Genomic DNA, 18,421 nt, shown 5'->3' with positions numbered 1-18,421 from the left:
TGTTTTAAAATTAGTTTATTAATTAACTAATCAGCGTTACTTAATCAGCATTGCATAAACATATCAGAAATATAATTTACCTGGCTGTGAGAAGTATTTTTAAACTATACTATGCAATGAATATAATAGTACTGTGTGAAATAGGTAGTGTGCAGCTTGCCATGTGACATGTGGTTAACTATTCAAAATTCTTATTTTCTTCCACCCTGAAAACAGATTAACGAATAAAATCGTGAAAGCTAACTCAGTCTGAATTTCGTTTTTTTTTGTTTTGTTTTTAAATCATTATGCGATCGCATGTTGTTTGTCCCTCTGCATTCACCGTAGCCCATCCAACAACTTCCGACAGGAAGTTACGATATGGGAGAATGACAGAAAAAAGCTTTTTCGGATGTAAAAATAGTTTGAAAATGAGTATAAAAACTCCCAGTTGCGTTGTAGTTTTAAATTGCTTCGAATACGAGTTCTCTTTTTTGCGATAGAAATTAAATGTCCTCATCAGGTCATCAATGAAAGATTTGTTTTGAAAGTTCTACCCGGAAGTCTTGTGTTTAATCTCGGCTGGCCTACTTAACAGCAAAACAAGTACGTGTTTACTGAAGTTGTGTTATAAAACAGTCACTGGGCACCGACATTTAAAAAAAAAAACTGGACAATGGTCTCCGGCGGCGCAATTCAGATACCGAGCCGTCTCCCGTTGCTGCTGACCCACGAAGGAGTTCTTCTCCCGGGCTCCACGGTCAGGTTCAGCGTGGACTCCCCACGGAACATGCACCTTGTCCGAGAGCGGCTGCTGAAGGGGACTTCGCTGAAAAGCACCATCATAGGGGTGATTCCTAACACCAGAGACCCGGAGCACGACACCGACGACCTCCCCACGTTGCACAAGTAATGAACTTGTAGCTGTGTAGCCAGATAAAAAGTGAAACGTGGTCTTTCTCTGGGTTTACACGGTTGTTGTGTGGAGGTGTGGCATACAGCTGATGGGTCCCCTTCAAGTTGTCATAAACGTAACAGGTCACAACATCTCTGCAGGATAAGGAAGAAGATCAAATATATTTCCAGTACACAGGAGTATTTTATGTGTTTAGACGTCTGTAGTGTGTGTCATCGTAAGGGGAAATGTACTGAATATTGGGTAAATCGAATCTCAATGCATCTTTGAGCATGCACTTTACCTATCTCCCTTTTTTAAACTATTATTTGTTCTAGAAACATCTCCACTTTTACTGTAGCCATGAAGTCGGAAACAGCCGGGCAAGCACAGAGAAGCGGACTTTAGCCTTTAATCAGTGGACTCCAGGCCAGTAGGTTACCAAACAGCGTGTTCCTGTCTCTGGATTGGTTACCAGGAAAAAGAATGGTTTGTCCAACACTGAGTTAATCTGTGAGGAAGGTGGTCATTCCATCTTAAATAATAAAAATTGTAGAACATTTTCTCAGATTTCCCTAAAAAATGTACGATTTTAATTTTAGACATATAGAATGATTTAAGGCTTTTTTATATATGGCTAGTTTAAATCAAAAAAAAAATCAAGCAGTTGTATAAAGTTCCATATTTAAAGATGCACTAAAAAAATATGTGACACTGCAAAATGAAGCCTGTAGAAGAAATACTTGAAATACTAGAAGATATCAGTGGGTAAGTTAATCCAAATGAAACACAATTCTGCCATTTCCAGGTGAAGCTCTGATTATAACTGAGGTAATAATTATAACTGAAATTAAAGGCTTTTATCTTTAATATTTTCTGAGATATTCATGTTTTAATGTAGCCTCATTATTTCAAAGTACAAAAAAACCAGACCATTTTTCAAGAAAATGTATCTTGAAAACTACTAATATTCAATTCAATTCAATTCAATTCAATTCAATTTTATTTATATAGCGCCAAATCACAACAAAAGTCGCCTCAAGGCACTTCATAGATACAGAGAAAAACCCAACAATCATATGACCCCCTATGAGCAAGCACTTTGGCGACAGTGGGAAGGAAAAACTCCCTTCTAACAGGAAGAAACCTCCAGCAGAACCAGGCTCAGGGAGGGGCGGCCATCTGCTGCGACCGGTTCGGGTGAGAGAAGGAAGACAGGATAAAAGACATGCTGTGGAAGAGAGACAGAGGTTAATAACAGATATGATTCAATACAGAGAGGTCTGTTAATACATAGTGAGTGAGAAAGGGGACTGGAAAGGAAAAACTCAATGCATCATGGGAATCCCCCGGCAGCCTACGTCTATTGCAGCATAACTAAGGGAGAATTCAGGGTCACCTGGTCCAGCCCTAACTATATGCTTTAGAAAAAAGAAAAGTTTTAAGCCTAATCTTAAAAGTAGAGATAGTGTCTGTCTCCCGAATCCAAACTGGAAGCTGGTTCCACAGAAGAGGGGCCTGAAAACTGAAGGCTGTCCCTCCCATTCTACTTTTAAATACTCTAGGAACAACAAGTAGGCCTGCAGAGCGAGAGCGAAGTGCTCTAATAGGGTGATATGGTACCACAAGGTCATTAAGATAAGATGGGGCCTGATTATTTAAGACCTTGTATGTGAGGAGCAGATATATAATAATATAATATCTTAACAACAACAACAAAAATCACTGTTTTTTTCAAAAATTAAGAGCTTTTTTTAGGCAAATCTGAGATAGTTGAGCAGAAAGACCACATTGATTTGAGATGGAATGAATAAATCCTTATAATCCTCTGCAGTGAAGGACAGAAAATACTTGCACTTGCTCATGTAAATGTTTGGCGCTTATACTTAAAATATAACAGGGTTTGAATGAAACTCAGATGGTTGATTTTCCACACACTACAGCACGCTTGCTGCTTATATGAAGCTTAAAAGACACTGTGAAAGGCTCCAACACAATCAGAGGTGTGAATACTGAGGCTTTGCAACAGTCTGTTGTACTGCAGAATGCAACCTTTCAGTGAACTGCTTTTCAATGGCCACCTCATCTGTCACACACTCTCTTTCTCTCTCTGTGTGTGTCTGTGTAGAATTGGTACAGCAGGGATTGCAGTGCAGGTAGTGGGCAGTAACTGGCCCAAACCTCACTATACCCTCCTCATCACTGGACTTTGCCGATTCAGTGTATCGAGTCTGTTAAAAGAGCGACCCTTTGTCCTGGCAGAGGTAAGCTGTTGGTTTGATTTGATGTTAAAATATTGGAGCTATTTATTTTTTGTAAGATAAACCTAAGTTTCTGGATGTGCTGTCTATTTAATGGGCGACAGTGGTCATCATAAGTGTTCTGTTTTGTACCTGTAACAAAGCAGTAGTATCACTACATACTGATGATGTACTCTGATTTAGTCAATGTAAGAAGTATTCTTTCCTGCAACACTGTGAGTATTTACTAGTTGTTGTACAGCAATATTCTCTGTAAACACACTGTTAATGTTTTTTATGCTTATAGTAAACATGACAAAAGTTTCAGGTAATGGGGTTCCCATACTGTACAAGTGATCCATGTGAGCCAAAAGCTCAGATTTCTGCACAGACTGCTGCAAACATTTTGTTTCTGATTTGGTTTTCTACTCTCAGCTTTACATCATGCCAATAATAGATGGCTTGGTCCTTAATATGCTAATCTCAGGCACATAGCTCTAGCTGGCAGCACAGAAGCCCCACTCATCTGCTGCTCAAGCCTTCTTTTTCCAAGGTCCAGTGCATCAGAAGAAATCTGACTAAAAAGGGGGAGAATAGATTTAAATTGGTTTGATTCAGGCAGTAAAGTGGAGGACTGCACCAAGGTCAAGTGTAATATTGAATTTTTTGAACTGTAAATCATGCAAACCCACAAGTATTAGAAGTAGTATTAGTGAGAAAAAGGAGCAATAGCTGAACATTATATATCCCCTAAAAAAAACAACAAATCAGTCTGAGAAGTTAAAGGTCACCTGATTCCACTACTTGCCAAGTCCAGCAAGAGGTTAACAGAAGTTATAAGCTGCAGAAATAAAGCTTGTTGGCAAGTCAGCCAGATATGCCTAAGGCTGAGATTATAACTCCTTGTGCACATGGGAAGCTACAGACACACAGTTGTTCCTATTCAACAACTTTCAAGTCAGCTTAGAATGCCTGATGCATTTCATACGTGCTCCGTAGATCTACATCTACAGAAAGATGGATTCCTTATTCGGAAAGTCTTGGCAGTTTCCCTCCATGAATTACTACACGTTTGATTTTCTGTAAATCATTTAAAAGTCAAATTGTGCAGATGTGGGTGGACACTGATCGTTGTGTAGTATCTCTTTCAGGGGCCGTTTTGGGGTTTCCAGCACATGTGCAGCTGGCCCATTCAGAGTAGAAGGAGTGCTCGCTTTTCAAAAACCAACTCATCACTTGTACTGCTGCGTAATCACTGACCTCCCCTGTCTAGTTATTAAGATGGGATTAAATTGAGTGATAGTGAGAATACATTTTTATTATCCGGTGTGAATTAAAAGTTCTTTTATCAGCATTTAAACAAGATCATCTAGTGTATGACTTTTATAACACCATTTCATCATTAAATAAAGTAATGAAACGTATTTTAGCATATTAGAAATGCACAATGCAAAAGTATGTGTGGCCTCACAATGTGACTCACTTTTTATTTAAAAAAAATGATAGGTGAAGCAGTTAGATCAGCTGGAGCGGTATACAACCCCACAAAGAGATGCCACCGCAACAGATGATGGAGAGCTGGGGGAGCTGTCCGAGAAGTTCTACCAGGCTGCTGTACAGGTGGGTGTGTGTGTGTGTGTGTGTGTGCGTGTGCGTGTGCGTGCGTGTGTGTGCGTGTGTGTGTGTGTGTGTGTAAGAATTTAAGAGAGTGAGTTCGTAAAAAAATTCATGTCTTGAAAAACTGATTAAGTTAAAAACAAAAATGCCTTTGTAAGGAGGAAAAAGATGCCAAAAGGGCAGTGCAGACTGGAAGAGTGATGACTAACGGACATGTGAGGGTTCTTTAATCTTGTGTGTTACATACACACAAGAGCTGTTGCCTACAAAGAGACTTGCATTCAGCAAATTACTTTATATGTGGACTAAAACATTTCTTGATTTTTCACAGCCTGCAAAATCTATGATGTATTTGTATATTCAAAAATATATATAATTTAGGCAAAAAAATTAGACACAACAACTGAAACAACTTTAACATGTATTGTCTTGAAGAAATATTAACTGAAGTTGGATTGGGGTCAGGCTGTATTTTAATGAAGTACCACTTTGCATTAAAATACTCTGCACTGTGAACATTCGTGTTCACAGTTTAGAATTGAAACAGCAGCAGAAAACATTTTTAAAACACCTACTGGTAAAATGCTGCCCCCTGCTGGTGAAAGTTTTGTTAAATTTAGCAGAATGTGCTTTTTGTTTTGTTTTTTTACAAAAATTACTTTTGAGGGGAAAAACAGGGAATGCCACGTCTTCAGTAAATTTATATTGTTATTTGAAAATAGTCCCTTAAATTATAATGCACGTTTTAAAAAGTTTTATTTAAATTATGAAATGGCAAAATAAACACTAATTGTTGATACCCAGTCAACTATTCGATTTTTGGATTTTTAAAAATTTATTTATTTATTTTTTCATCTGTAAGTGACCGCTGGCAGATGATTTTGTAGAACAGCTCATGTCATTCTGAATTATTTTTTAGGCTGCTGTGCACGCACAAGCGTGTTAAAGCTGTCTCCACAGCTTGTCAGTTATTTTCTGGTCAGAATCTTTTCTCTGCTTTGGCTGCCAAACAGCCTAATATAGTTCTGCTGTCATATTTAAATATTTGCTAGTTGTTGTTTTTTTTTCACCACAAACCTTTTTTCTCTCTCAAGTATTAACTTTGGCCATACAGCTCAGTTTAAGTGTCATCTATCCACAGCAATAACTCATAAAGCAGCTGTTTCATCTAGATGTTGCTTTGACTATATCAGATCCTGACTTCTGTACTGAGGTCGGAGGTTGGGTTTCCTCCTGACTTCCTTTCCACCTAAACCCTGTTTGCACATCAAAGCAGCAGAGTGGGATGGTACATGTATGTACAAATTAAGTTTGTGCGTGTCATTTTACAATGAAGAGATCTGCAGATTGCAGCTGCCACTGTATGCCCTTTACTTATAAAAACTTTATGTCAATGTTTGCATTGGCAGTTTATGTAAGAGCTAGTTGTGAATTCTTTCAAAACTTAACAAACTGTGAAATATGAACATTTTTGAGAATAATAAGAAACGGGCAACTTTTTAAAAATGTAATATAGGAGTAAACTGTGCTGTGCTGCAGCATGATGTGATGGATCAGACTGAAGATGAAAACATACACATGCAGTTGGACGTGATTTAGAGTGTGTGTGTGTGTGTGTGTGTGTGTGTGTGTGTGTGTGTGTAGTTGTTAGGTATGTTAGACATGTCTGTTCCAGTCGTGGCCAAGTTCAGGCGCCTCTTGGACAGTCTGCCGAGGGAAACTCTACCTGACGTTGTTGCCTCGATGATCCGCACCTCAAACAAGGAGAAACTCCAGGTGAATTCAAACTGTATACACAATCAAAGCTTTAGAAGAGCCAACATGTTTTTACTCATTTTTTAAAAAATCAAAAAGGTTTTAATCTTGATGCAAACAGTTTCTGCAAATGTTCTAACTTCAGTTGCTTTTGCCAAATACCCATTTTAGCCCAAACTAGTTGTGGCTTAAGTTTGGACTCTGCTGGTCTTTGAATCTGCTTACTTCTCAAATGGCCCCATGGAGATAAATAAAGTCATCTTAATCTGAATACTTAATTAATCCATTAAAGATTGTGGTAAAGCCTCAGTCAGACAGACCTAAAAAATATATATATATATATTTCCCGATTCCAGCCATCTAGGTGAGTGAAAATGTAAAAATCCTAGGTTTGCTGCAGGAAGGGCATCCTACATCCTGAAATATGGTGATCCTTTTGATATGGCAACTACTTGGGAAGTAAAAGGGAAGTGGACTCTTCTTCTTCCTCCTCCCCTTCTTCTTCCTACTGTTCCACTTTTTACATTTTCTTACTTTTCTTTTTCTTCCTCTACCTTCCCTTCCTCTTCTTCCTTCTGTTCTACGTCCTTGATATCCACAATATTTGACAGTATACTTAGAGGAGAAAGAGAGAGGTCACTATTTGTCGGGGTTTTAAAGCAATACAGGAACTTTCCACTTATTTTGCCATTTAAGGATTTAGTGCTTTATTTTTTAGCATGAAAGCACACATTGATGTGATTTTTGACTTTTTTTTCCCCTCGACAATAAATCTTCACAATAAATAAAATGTGTCGTTTTCCATGTGCTGTGAAGGTCCTGGATGCATTGAGTTTGGAAGAGCGCTTTAAAAAGGCCCTGCCCATGCTGACCAGACAGATAGATGGACTAAAACTGCTGCAGAAAACCAGGAAGACGAGTCCTGATAATGAGAAGAGGGTAACAGATGCAGTCCTTGTATGTTCACACTGTGATTTACATTCCAAATCTCGTGCTCACATTTGCGATTCCCCTCTGTTTAGGTGTTGGTGCGGAAAGGTACAGTGTTCCCAGGTCGACAGTTCAATCTGGATGAGGAGGATGAAGATGATGATGGTGATGACACAGCAGCCTTGGAGAGGAAGGTCCATGGGGCGAACATGCCTGAAGCTGCCCTCAAAATTTGCCTGAAAGAACTCAAAAGGTAAATTTCATACAACATATACACAATATAAAGTGTCTTTGCGCATACTTCACAAACACAAATAATGCTGCTGCTTTTACTTGTTTAGACCATGTTTAGATCTGGCTCTGTTTGGTGTCTGTGTAAACATGATCCAGTACTGTAATTAGCCTTAAATACTTCAGTTAGATTGTTCATGTTCTTCAATCTGTCAGATTGAAGAAGATGCCTCAGTCAATGCCTGAGTATGCCCTGACCAGAAACTACTTGGACCTGATGGTGGAGTTGCCATGGAGCAAAAGCACCAAAGGTAAATTAATCTGCAGACAACTTTTAATGGACGTCAGCTCAGTTAAACTCTTTGGGTTTGGTAGATTTCACTGAGCCGTAGTAGTGACAGTAAAAACTTTACAGACTTTGACATTGAGAAGGCTTTGATATGCAGCTGTCTCTTTCCAGGTCAAAGCATCTACTGCGTTGATTAAGGCTGTCATCTTTTTAATACGTTGTTAAACAATAATCAAAATGAAATAACCAAGGGTCATTCTCAGTCTCTTTAGGTTTTGATTCGCACTCTTTAAGCTACATTTTAAGGTCAACATATCCTGGACACCAATTATTTGAAAGCTTAGAGTTGTATTGGTAACTCATCGAAGTGTTATTGGCTATTCATAACCAGCCACTTTGCGCAGTTATACAGTTAGTTGGGTGGACTGAATCAGGCCAAATTAAATGGCGCTACACAGCGTCCCAGCATACATAATACTGCTTGAATTTCACAGGCCTGTTCTGGTTTGTCCCTGCTGGTTGTAGCCGTAAACATGTAACTAAATATAAGTAATGACTCCAAATGTTAAGGGTAAGGGTTCATGTAGCAGCAGTGTCAGAGGTCATAACCAAAGTATGCGCTGCTCTCTGACACTTTATCTGATTGATGGACCTCTAAAATTTGCCGAACCACTGTGGGGCAAATTGTTCACCTGGTTTTTGATGTCTGTGTATGTTTCTTTGGTCTCACATTCAAATTGCTACTAGAGCAGGTCAGCTACTAACCGGAAGGTTGGTGGTTCGATCCCAGGCTCCTCTAGTCTGCATGCCAAATATCCTTGGGCAAGATACTAACCCCATGTTGCTCTCCGATGCATCCATCGCAGTGTGAATGAATGTGTATGAATGTTAGATAGTAAGCACTTAACAGTTTAGAAAAAGTGCTTGTGTGATTGGGTGAATGAATTAGTTGTATGAAGCGGTTTGAGTGCTCAGAGTAGAAAAGTGCTATATAAGAGCCTGTCCATTTAACTCACCTAAAACACTTAAACAAACCTTCTAGACTGCCTGGACATCCGAGCTGCACGTACTCTATTGGACAACGATCACTACGCCATGGACAAGCTGAAGAGACGCGTCCTGGAGTATTTAGCTGTCAGACAGCTGAAGACATCACTCAAGGTGCTTCCTTAATATCCCAGTCTACGGATGCTTAAAGATGAAATCTTGTGTTACACAAAGCACTTTTCTTACATTTGTTATGTATTAATCTTTGAGTTTCATACCGCTGTATCTGCTGTTTTTTAGGGCCCCATCTTATGTTTTGTGGGCCCTCCTGGAGTCGGTAAGACGAGTGTAGGACGCTCGATTGCCCGAACTCTGGGCAGAGAATTTCACCGAATTGCTTTGGGAGGCGTCTGTGACCAGTCTGACATCCGAGGACACAGGTATGCTCATAAGATTGTTACGCAACTGAAGGTTTTGTGTCCACGATGTAGACTGTGAGTTTTCAGGTTGTCCATGTATAGCAACAACCCCCCAAAAATACGAACTACAATAATAGACCTGAGATATGCTAGCTTTTTAACCGTTTTACCAGAGAAAACTGGTTTAACAGCTGATTCTGTTCATCTGAAACTGATTGTTATTGTGGCTGTTGACTAGTTAATTTAAACTTTTCCATGTGTCCCTGTTCAAACACATCTGAATACAATTAGTAGGTCATTAGCAAGACTCTATAGAACTTGACTGCATGCTGAAGTGGCAACCCCCAACCCTATTCAAGTAATTTTAAGGAAATTTACCGGTAAATATTTGGAAAAATGACAAAAGTGCTTTTATTGCGCCATGTTCATTCACTCATGAGCTGCTGTAACATAAATCAAATGGCTGAATTGCCACCTCAGCATGCAGTCAAGTTCTGTACTCTTTTACCAATGAACTACTAATTTTATTCAGGTGTGTTGCAACAGGGACACATGGAAAGGTTTCAGGACACCGGCCCTTGAGGACTGGAGTTTGAGATCTGTGGTCTACTCACACCCACCCAGAAAAAGCGTGTTGCTTTCTTTGGAATAGAGTCTGCATTTTTATTTAAATCCCTGTTTCCCTGCAGCGTCATTTTTTAAAAGTAGGGTAAAGATACAAATTCTAGACTTAGGACACCAGCTGAATGTGCCAGTATTTTAATTCCTGAACTTTAATAATATATTACTGGATGATTCCACCAGGGAGCACACCTGAAAACTAAGATAATGCAGGTAAATACTCCCTTTGTCTTTTGTCGTCATATTCAAACTTTTGCACCAGTTGTTGACACTAATGTGTCCACTGACTGCACTGCATGCTCATAGTGGCCCTACCAGTCACAAATGGATATTGCGTCTTTGGAATTAGGAACTTTATGAAGGTGTGCATGAGCGAAACTCTAAATAAGTGCAATATAAATAAATATAAAGCAATATGTAATTGTAAAATTCAACAGGTAGATCTTTGTTCTTTTTTCTTAGGCAGGATTCGTGCCAGACAGCCTTTCATTGTTCTTGTAACAGTGACAATAAAATCTATTCTATTACTGTAGTCTTGTTATGTAGAAATCTTTTAAAGTGGCTAGAAAAATGTGCTTGAGTATGTTGTTTTCATGCTGGGATTTAAATTGCTCCGTGGACGTGTGGTGGAGCAAAAACACAAGCTTGCGTAACATAAGGCATTACATTTGATGCTTTATAAATCACACTCACAAATAATGAAGCTCACTATGAAAAATCATGTATTTTATCCTAAGTTTTTCCTTAACACACCCCACAGGGAAAGCTAGAGTAAAATAGTGTCTTTTTTATTTTATTAAGTCCAAAACCTGTACTAAGATGTAATGAAATTTCTTGGCAAAGCCTGCTGATATCATTCAAGCATCCCTTAAAGTCCACTTGGATTTAATTTAAATGAAGGATAAAGAACATAAATGGATTCGGTCAGTAGTCTGAAAGTATTCGGCACATTTGTTGGTTTTGTTTTCTTCTGACTTGGACTTTTACTTTTATGTAGATGACCTTATGTAAATATAAGCTTTTCTTCTGTAAAATAAAGAGAGGTCACTGGTAATCTGTGTTTGTTAGAAAGTATTAAAAGGTTGTCACCAACTGGAAGACAAATTGTGGCCAAGCACATACATCACATCACACAGATCCTCTTGTTACTGTTATGGGTGTCATGTCTGGAGTCTCTGTGCGAGCAGAGAGGCAAACGGGGCAAAAGAGTTCATCTCGGGTTACGTGGATGGTCGTGTTGTTTTAAATCCATGGCTCACATACATATTTACACCCAAATAAGAAACATGTGCATGTCCTACCAACAGCAGAAATAAGGACCAGACTCTTCAAACAGTTGATTATACAGTTTGTTCAACTTAAAAATATTTCTGATGTTCTTATTTGATTTAAATCATTTTTATTTCCTACTTTTGTAGCCCACAGACTGCTTTCAGCCAGTACATGCTAGCAAACACTCGAAGCTTGCTTGCATTAGCTTTATTCACTACAGAGAATGTCGCATCTGTGTTTATTTTTTCTCAGATATTATTGCTTGGTAATTCAGTGCATATCTCTAGGGTATATCGTGAGCCTTTGGTTTGCTTGAAACTGAAAAGTTCACAGAGTAGAGCATCATTTTCTGTCTTTGCCATGTCTCCAGGCGTACATATGTAGGGAGCATGCCCGGCCGCATTATCAATGGTTTGAAGACAGTGGGTGTTAATAATCCCGTCTTCCTTCTGGATGAGGTGGACAAGCTGGGGAAGAGCCTGCAAGGGGATCCTGCAGCTGCTCTGCTGGAGGTCAGTCTGTTTCTCTCTCAGGTTACGTGTGATGTAGTATCACGTCTTCTCTGGTTATTTACTCCCTAAACAAAACCTTAATGTTTTTAAGGATTAATTGACAGTAGTGAGTAGAAACATGCAACATATCCACCAATTGGTTGCTTCATGCTATAGCTACCTAATTAACCACTATAACACATAATAATTCTCATAATAACACTTGTGTTATTAGTATTTCTGCCCCATGATGCCACAAAGTTCCCACTTACTGCAGTTTGCACAGTTTACAAAAAACACACACACACAAAATAAAAGGGTTTCTGTGTGCACGCTAAGGTCCTGGACCCAGAGCAGAACCACGGCTTCACAGACCATTACCTGAATGTGGCCTTTGACCTCTCACAAGTGCTCTTCATCGCTACAGCAAACACTACAGCGACCATTCCCCCGGCCCTGCTTGACAGGATGGAGGTGCTGGAGGTACCAGGTGGGTTTAGTCACTTTGTTCTGATGAAATATCTCAGCAGATTTATCAGAGGTTATCATAACAAGAGGGTTTCTATTTTATTGAAAATACTTTCCCAAAACTCCACTATAGAAGTCCAAAAAGTTTCCAATTAAAAGAAAAAATATTTTCCTGTTAAATGGGCACCTGTGTTCCTCAAAGGACATGACATAATCCATATCTGAATGATACAAATTATGAGTCATTTTAATACCAGAGTGAAATCTAGCATCTGATCTCCCTGTTTTGTTTTGTTTTGTTGTGTTTTTGTTTTGTTTTTGTTTGTTTTGTTGTTTTTCTTTATTACTGTTGTTTCAGGCTACACCCAGGAGGAGAAGGTGGAGATTGCTCACCGCCACCTGATTCCAAACCAACTGGAGCAGCATGGGTTAACCCCTCAACAGCTGCATATACCTCAGAGCACCACACCGGACATAATCAGCAGGTACAATCTCACACAAACTCAGTCATCGTCACCTAAGACTGTAAGACTGCATAGCCATTTAAGCTTTATGTTAACGGCAGCACACAGCGGCATCAGTGTCAGATACTGGCCACAGAGTTTGTGGTGAATTTTCAACAATGAAATTGTGAGAGAGATGATTTGTTCAGTGACCGTTGATCTGTGAGAACGATTGTTATAGCTTCTTCATTTAAAAGAGACTCGACAGACATAGTTTTATAAAAGTAAACTTACATGTAGAATACGTATCACAGGTTCTCAGCTGATCGTTATAGAATTTACACATCTTAAATGCAATCTTATTGTTCTTTTCAGCACTTAAAAGCAGTAAGATATTTTTCCATATCTGTGGAACGAGAGTTAAAGCAGACTTTTAGAATGTTGTGTACCTCAGAAATTCAGGAACTGATTTGTGTATGAGAAAGACAATATAGCCAGCTGACGGCTCACATACGAGGCTATACTTCTGATCTTTAGAGTGTTAAGTTGTCAAGTGATGTATTGAGTCTGTCACGTGGTGAGCTTTATTCTGTCTGCAGACATGCAGAGGCAGTCTGATTAGTGTGCAAAACATAGAAAATATATAGGTTGATCTGGGTAGATCTCTTTTGCAAACAAATAAGAAAAAAAAACGTTTCAAAAAGGAGAGAGACGGGTTCTCAGGTTTTCAGGTGATTACAGTTACAGGCCAAGTTTTTAACCCTACCTGATCACACTGTGACACTCAGTGACAGCTGTGTTTTAGTCCTCTGTTATTTGTCCTTCTGTTTGTTCTTCCTCTTTTAGGTACACCCGAGAAGCAGGTGTGCGCTCACTAGAAAGGAAGATCGGGGCGATCTGCCGAGCTGTAGCTGTCAAGGTTGCCGAGGGACACACACTCACCAAGACAGCGACTTTGACCTCTGAAAACTCAAAACAGCATGGAGGTGAGGGTCTGAACCTTCCATCTTGGTTGGGCTGTGGAATTTAATTTGAAGCTTTAGCTGCAGAACAGCACGCAGCTACACACTAACAAAGCTTCTGCATTAAATACCAAATGTTGAGTCATTACAAATATTGAAAGACGAGGTACAACAGAAAAGAACATCTTAGTTAACACAGATTTTTTCAGTAATAATAGCAAAATGAAACACTCATCACTGGACTTATTTATTTTATAAATTAATTAATTAATTTACTTATTTATTATGACAAAAAGATTTTGCTAATACCTTTTTGACCAGAGTGTTTAGGCTTTGTTGCTTTAAGGTTGGTTTTTTTTTAATGTATTTGAAGACCATACTGCCAGTTTTTCACAGGTCCTGTAAAATGAAGTTCACCCTGTGATTCTGTAGCTTTTACAACCTCCTTTAGGAGCAGTACCTTAAAGTAATTCTTTTCTGTATGACTTCATCAGTCTCTCATATTGTGGTGGAATTTGCTCAAGAGCTTGGGGTCATTGTCCTGTTGCATCATTTGAGCCCAGTTTTAGCTGTTGGACAGATGGTCTCACTTTTGACTCTAAACAAAGTTGGTGTACTGAGGAGTTCATAGTCCACTCAATGCTCAGGTGCTCAGGATCTATGGTAGCAGGACAAACCCAAATTGTCACCCGTCCAATTCTGTACTTGACAGCTGGTATGAGGTGTTTGTGCAGATATGCTACATGTTTGTTTTTTTCCAAAAACAAGCCATACTCGTTCAGCCTTTTTCTAATTGTACTGCCATGAAGTCTAACATTTAGCATTCTGAGGCATGTATTATTGTAGGGTGTTAATCCTGTCTTTTAACCTGTGTTCCTTGTCTCTCCCCAACCGGTCGCGGCAGATGGCCGCCCCTCCCTGAGCCTGGTTCTGCCGGAGCTTTCCTCCTGTTAAAGGGGGGTTTTTCCTTCCCCCTATCGCCAAAGTGCTTGCTCATAGGGGGTATTAGGGTTGTTGGGTTTTCCTCTGTTAAATACAACAAACCAGCCTATAACTAAAAAAGAAACAAGGACTAGTGTTTTAGCAGCTCTCTGAGATTTTGTGCAGGTGAAAGAAGGCACTTCAGTATGGAGTATTTCAGGCTTTTACCTCAAATGTTTGACTTAACTCAAATTTCAAGTTATTTTCTAAATTTTGCAGGGTTTTTTCTCAAAGTTTTGAGTTAGGTACCTTAAAATGTTGACTTACTATCTTGACATTTTAAGATAATAACCCCATATTCTGACACATGGATCGCAAAACATTTTTTTCATTGGGGGAAACAAGCTTCCAAAGTCTTATTGAACTGCAAGATCCCTTTTTGCTTGAGTCATAATGTAAAGTAAATGTTTTTTTTACTGTAATTCAGAATCAAATGTAAATTTTTTCTCATCCAATCAGGTTAGTTTTATTTATATTGGGCCAAATCACAATAACATATGTAACAGGCCTCATATGTAATGCAGAAGAACAGCAACATATTTTACTTGGTATCATAGTATTGTACACTGTAAAACTAACTGATATTATTTGGACGTCTCGAAAAGTCGATTAAACTTGTTCAGAATAAATTTCATGTCAGTTTGGCGACACAGATGACACGAGTAACTGACACAGATCTTATCTGTGTGGTTAAACAAAGAACTACAGACATAGTAACAAAGACTGACTTCACGTGAGCAACAACTGGCTAATGCGTAAGGAGAAATATCTCCCACAATATAGTTCGGGTAACAGCCGTTAATAATGTGGAGTTAAAACACTTGTGCTTCTGTTCTTTGTTGTAGAGTGCAAGTGTTGGACACAAGGGGCTGAAATGAGCCTGGGAAAAATAAACTTTGACTAAATATTGACCAGAGCAGTTTGATGGATGTTAGTTCATAATGTGATGTTATAACAGACAGATGTTTGACGTGGTGACAAATTATTTATTGGTTGTTTATTTGTCTAATGATCATTTGTAAATCAAATTTTACATCAGGTGTTAGATATCTGAAGCATGCTCGCAAGTACAACATTATGATTTTTATGCTAATATCCTAAATAAACCTCATTGTACAGTGTCCCACTCAAAAGCACTGGATATTACACAGCAGTACTCAGTTTTTGATTTGTCTGCGGGATTCTCAGTAGAGTAAATAAAAACAAAGAACTACAAAAACTCATTTTTGCATCGTTAAGTAGCAGACATGAAGACTGGAAAGTGGTTTAATTACAGAGAAAGACAGAAAAATGGGATAAACGTGACATAAGTGTTTCTTTCTGTTCTTTAATGCGGCCTTTGTGTTTCCAGGTAACCACACAAGTGTGAGTTTTGTGTGTGTGTGTGTGCGCACGTGTGCACAAATGATACATGTTCTCGTGCATTCTTTTTGTATTTTCTAAATGGTAGTGGTTTTTGATGTTCATTTGTGATATTTGTGTTTCTGTTTGACTTTTACGTGTGTGCATGTTTGCGTCATGTTGGTGCGATTTATGTATGTGTGTTCACAGCTGGTTTTTCGTTCTCATTCGCAGCTATGTCACTGCCATTTGTTTTCCTTTCCCTGTGAGGCCTGGCGTATGTAGTTGTTTGTTTTTTAACTAAACAATCTCTAAGATCTGATGATTGCAGTGTGTTTACATTCACTTGAAATAGGTGTTAGGAATATTCTTACTAACTGCACGAACATGGGTATAAACAACACATATTGTTTCTTTGACATGTAGCTTTCTGAACCACGGGCTACAAAAAATATGGATGTAACCAATGTGATCTTATCCACAAATTTGTGAAACCCCTTTTTTGAATCCTGAATGTTGCAGGTGTTACCATGTTTGTTGGTTTTTTGTCTAGACAGGAACTGAATGCAGTTATTCACACGGCAGTCCTTGATTAAGCTTTCAGTGAATGTTTTGCTGTATGTTTGTTTTCAGACAAGGCAGCACCTCCAGAGTTGCCCATAGTGATTGATCATATCGCACTGAAAGACATCCTGGGGCCTCCAGTGTTTGAAATGGAGGTAAGCAGAGAGAGAGAAAGAGCAGCGTGTGCAGTGTTCATAATCCACAAGTTTATTACAGAAACATGCAGAATTTATTCCCATGAACATTTTTGACCGCCTGAATTTTCTGGACCTCACCCGATGCAATTGGTTTCCATCACAATCCATGACTCTATAAAGGCAGCCTGTGAGCAGATCTCTCAGCTCCACACAGCTGCTGCTCATCCTGTCAGATTAAAGTCATTTGCCTTTCTCCCTTCATCTCTTCAGGTCATGTGGAACTTGTTTTCTATGTACTTTTATGAGGATTGAAAAAGATGTTTTCATGTGTGCATATTGGCAGGTCTCTGAGCGGCTCACGCTGCCTGGTGTAGCTCTCGGCCTGGCCTGGACGCCGCTTGGTGGGGAGATCATGTTTGTGGAGGCCAGTCGGATGGAGGGAGAAGGTCAGCTCACTCTCACGGGTCAGCTGGGAGACGTTATGAAAGAATCTGCCCACTTGGCCATCAGCTGGCTCAGAGCGAATGCTAAAACTTACCAGCTCACAAACAGTGAGTCCAGATACACCAGTGTTTATATTCTATTTTGTAGTTTTAGAGAAATACAAAACAATTTATGTTGTGCAACTGTGTGTGTGTGTGTGTTCGAACAGTGGTGGGGGGTTCAGATCCTTTAGAGGGGACAGACATCCACCTCCACTTCCCCGCTGGAGCCGTCACCAAAGATGGCCCCTCTGCTGGTGTTACAATCGTCACCTGCCTGGCTTCACTGTTTAGCGGCCGACTGGTCAGATCAGACATCGCCATGACTGGAGAGATCACGTTAAGAGGGCTTGTGCTGCCAGTAAGTTATCGTAGTAAACACACATAAAACGATCATCTCTAGTCCACTCTAGTTTTGACAGACAAGTGTGGCCCGTCCTCTGCAGGTGGGCGGGATTAAGGACAAGGTACTGGCTGCACACAGGGCAGGAGTGAAGCGCGTCATCCTCCCGAAACGCAACGAGAAAGACCTGGAGGAGCTTCCAGCAAACGTCAGAGCCAACCTCGACTTTATCACAGCCACAAACTTGGACGAGGTGCTCAACGCCTCTTTCGATGGAGGGTTTCCGGGAGTAAGCGGCACACGCGCACACCCTCAGCTCACCAGCAAACTGTAACACACTGCTCAAAACACATTAATAATGTAAGGCGTCTGTGATCTTGGATAATTAAGCCATGTTTTTTGATCCTTAGAAGTGCTGTAAGGTCTTTTTGCAGATGATTTGTTCAGTATTACAAAGCCAAGTTGAAGATGGAGCTGAGATACAGGAGAATTCAGTTTACAAAATCCCCAGCTCCTCTTTGCTAATAGCACTGTGCAGCCAGCTCAGAAATAACTGCTAAATATCATCATAGTGGGGCTTTGTTTAGCTGCTTATTTCTTTCACATTGACCTTGTATTAGTAGCCTGGCTATGTCTTCCGAAGCAGGGGGACTAGTGAGTGATACATGCCTTAAAGATTCATACAGGTTGAATTTGTGCGCTGAAAAAGCCCAAATGTGCATGAAGAGTGCTGCTAAGGGAAATAAATTGATGTTTATGTAAATTGTTCTCCTTAATCACATATTTTATTTCACTCTAGTTGGATTTTTGTCAGTGGATCTTTCACATCCACAGTAAAATTTTATTTAGCTGCACTGATAGTGATGAAAATATTCTGTGATTTAAAAACTGTAAAGATTTTTTGTTTTCATTTCCTCCACTAGGCTGATAAATTGAAACATAAAATAAATTTTGATTTATTTTATTTACTGTGA

At 39.4% G+C, this 18,421-nt stretch overlaps 1 protein-coding gene across 1 annotated transcript; it reads left to right on the top strand.

Moving 5' to 3' along the window:
* Nucleotides 1–340: 340 nt before the first annotated feature.
* lonp2 (lon peptidase 2, peroxisomal) lies at nucleotides 341–18,411 on the top strand. The gene is made up of 17 exons (XM_006797393.3): nucleotides 341–888; nucleotides 3,003–3,138; nucleotides 4,621–4,734; nucleotides 6,376–6,507; nucleotides 7,303–7,425; nucleotides 7,509–7,669; nucleotides 7,864–7,958; nucleotides 8,979–9,097; nucleotides 9,224–9,363; nucleotides 11,606–11,747; nucleotides 12,066–12,216; nucleotides 12,553–12,679; nucleotides 13,484–13,623; nucleotides 16,555–16,640; nucleotides 16,966–17,173; nucleotides 17,275–17,465; nucleotides 17,551–18,411. The coding sequence occupies exons 1-17, from the start codon at nucleotides 656–658 to the stop codon at nucleotides 17,779–17,781; spliced, it is 2,529 nt and encodes an 842-aa protein (XP_006797456.2). The 5' UTR covers nucleotides 341–655; the 3' UTR covers nucleotides 17,782–18,411.
* The last annotated feature ends 10 nt before the right edge of the window (nucleotides 18,412–18,421 follow it).

Source organism: Neolamprologus brichardi, chromosome 7, assembly GCF_056152115.1.
Source record: "Neolamprologus brichardi isolate AB-2024 chromosome 7, ASM5615211v1, whole genome shotgun sequence".
Classification (NCBI taxonomy): domain Eukaryota; kingdom Metazoa; phylum Chordata; class Actinopteri; order Cichliformes; family Cichlidae; genus Neolamprologus; species Neolamprologus brichardi.
Note: the sequence above shows the minus strand (reverse complement) of the source record. Positions and strands in the feature narration are given on the sequence as shown.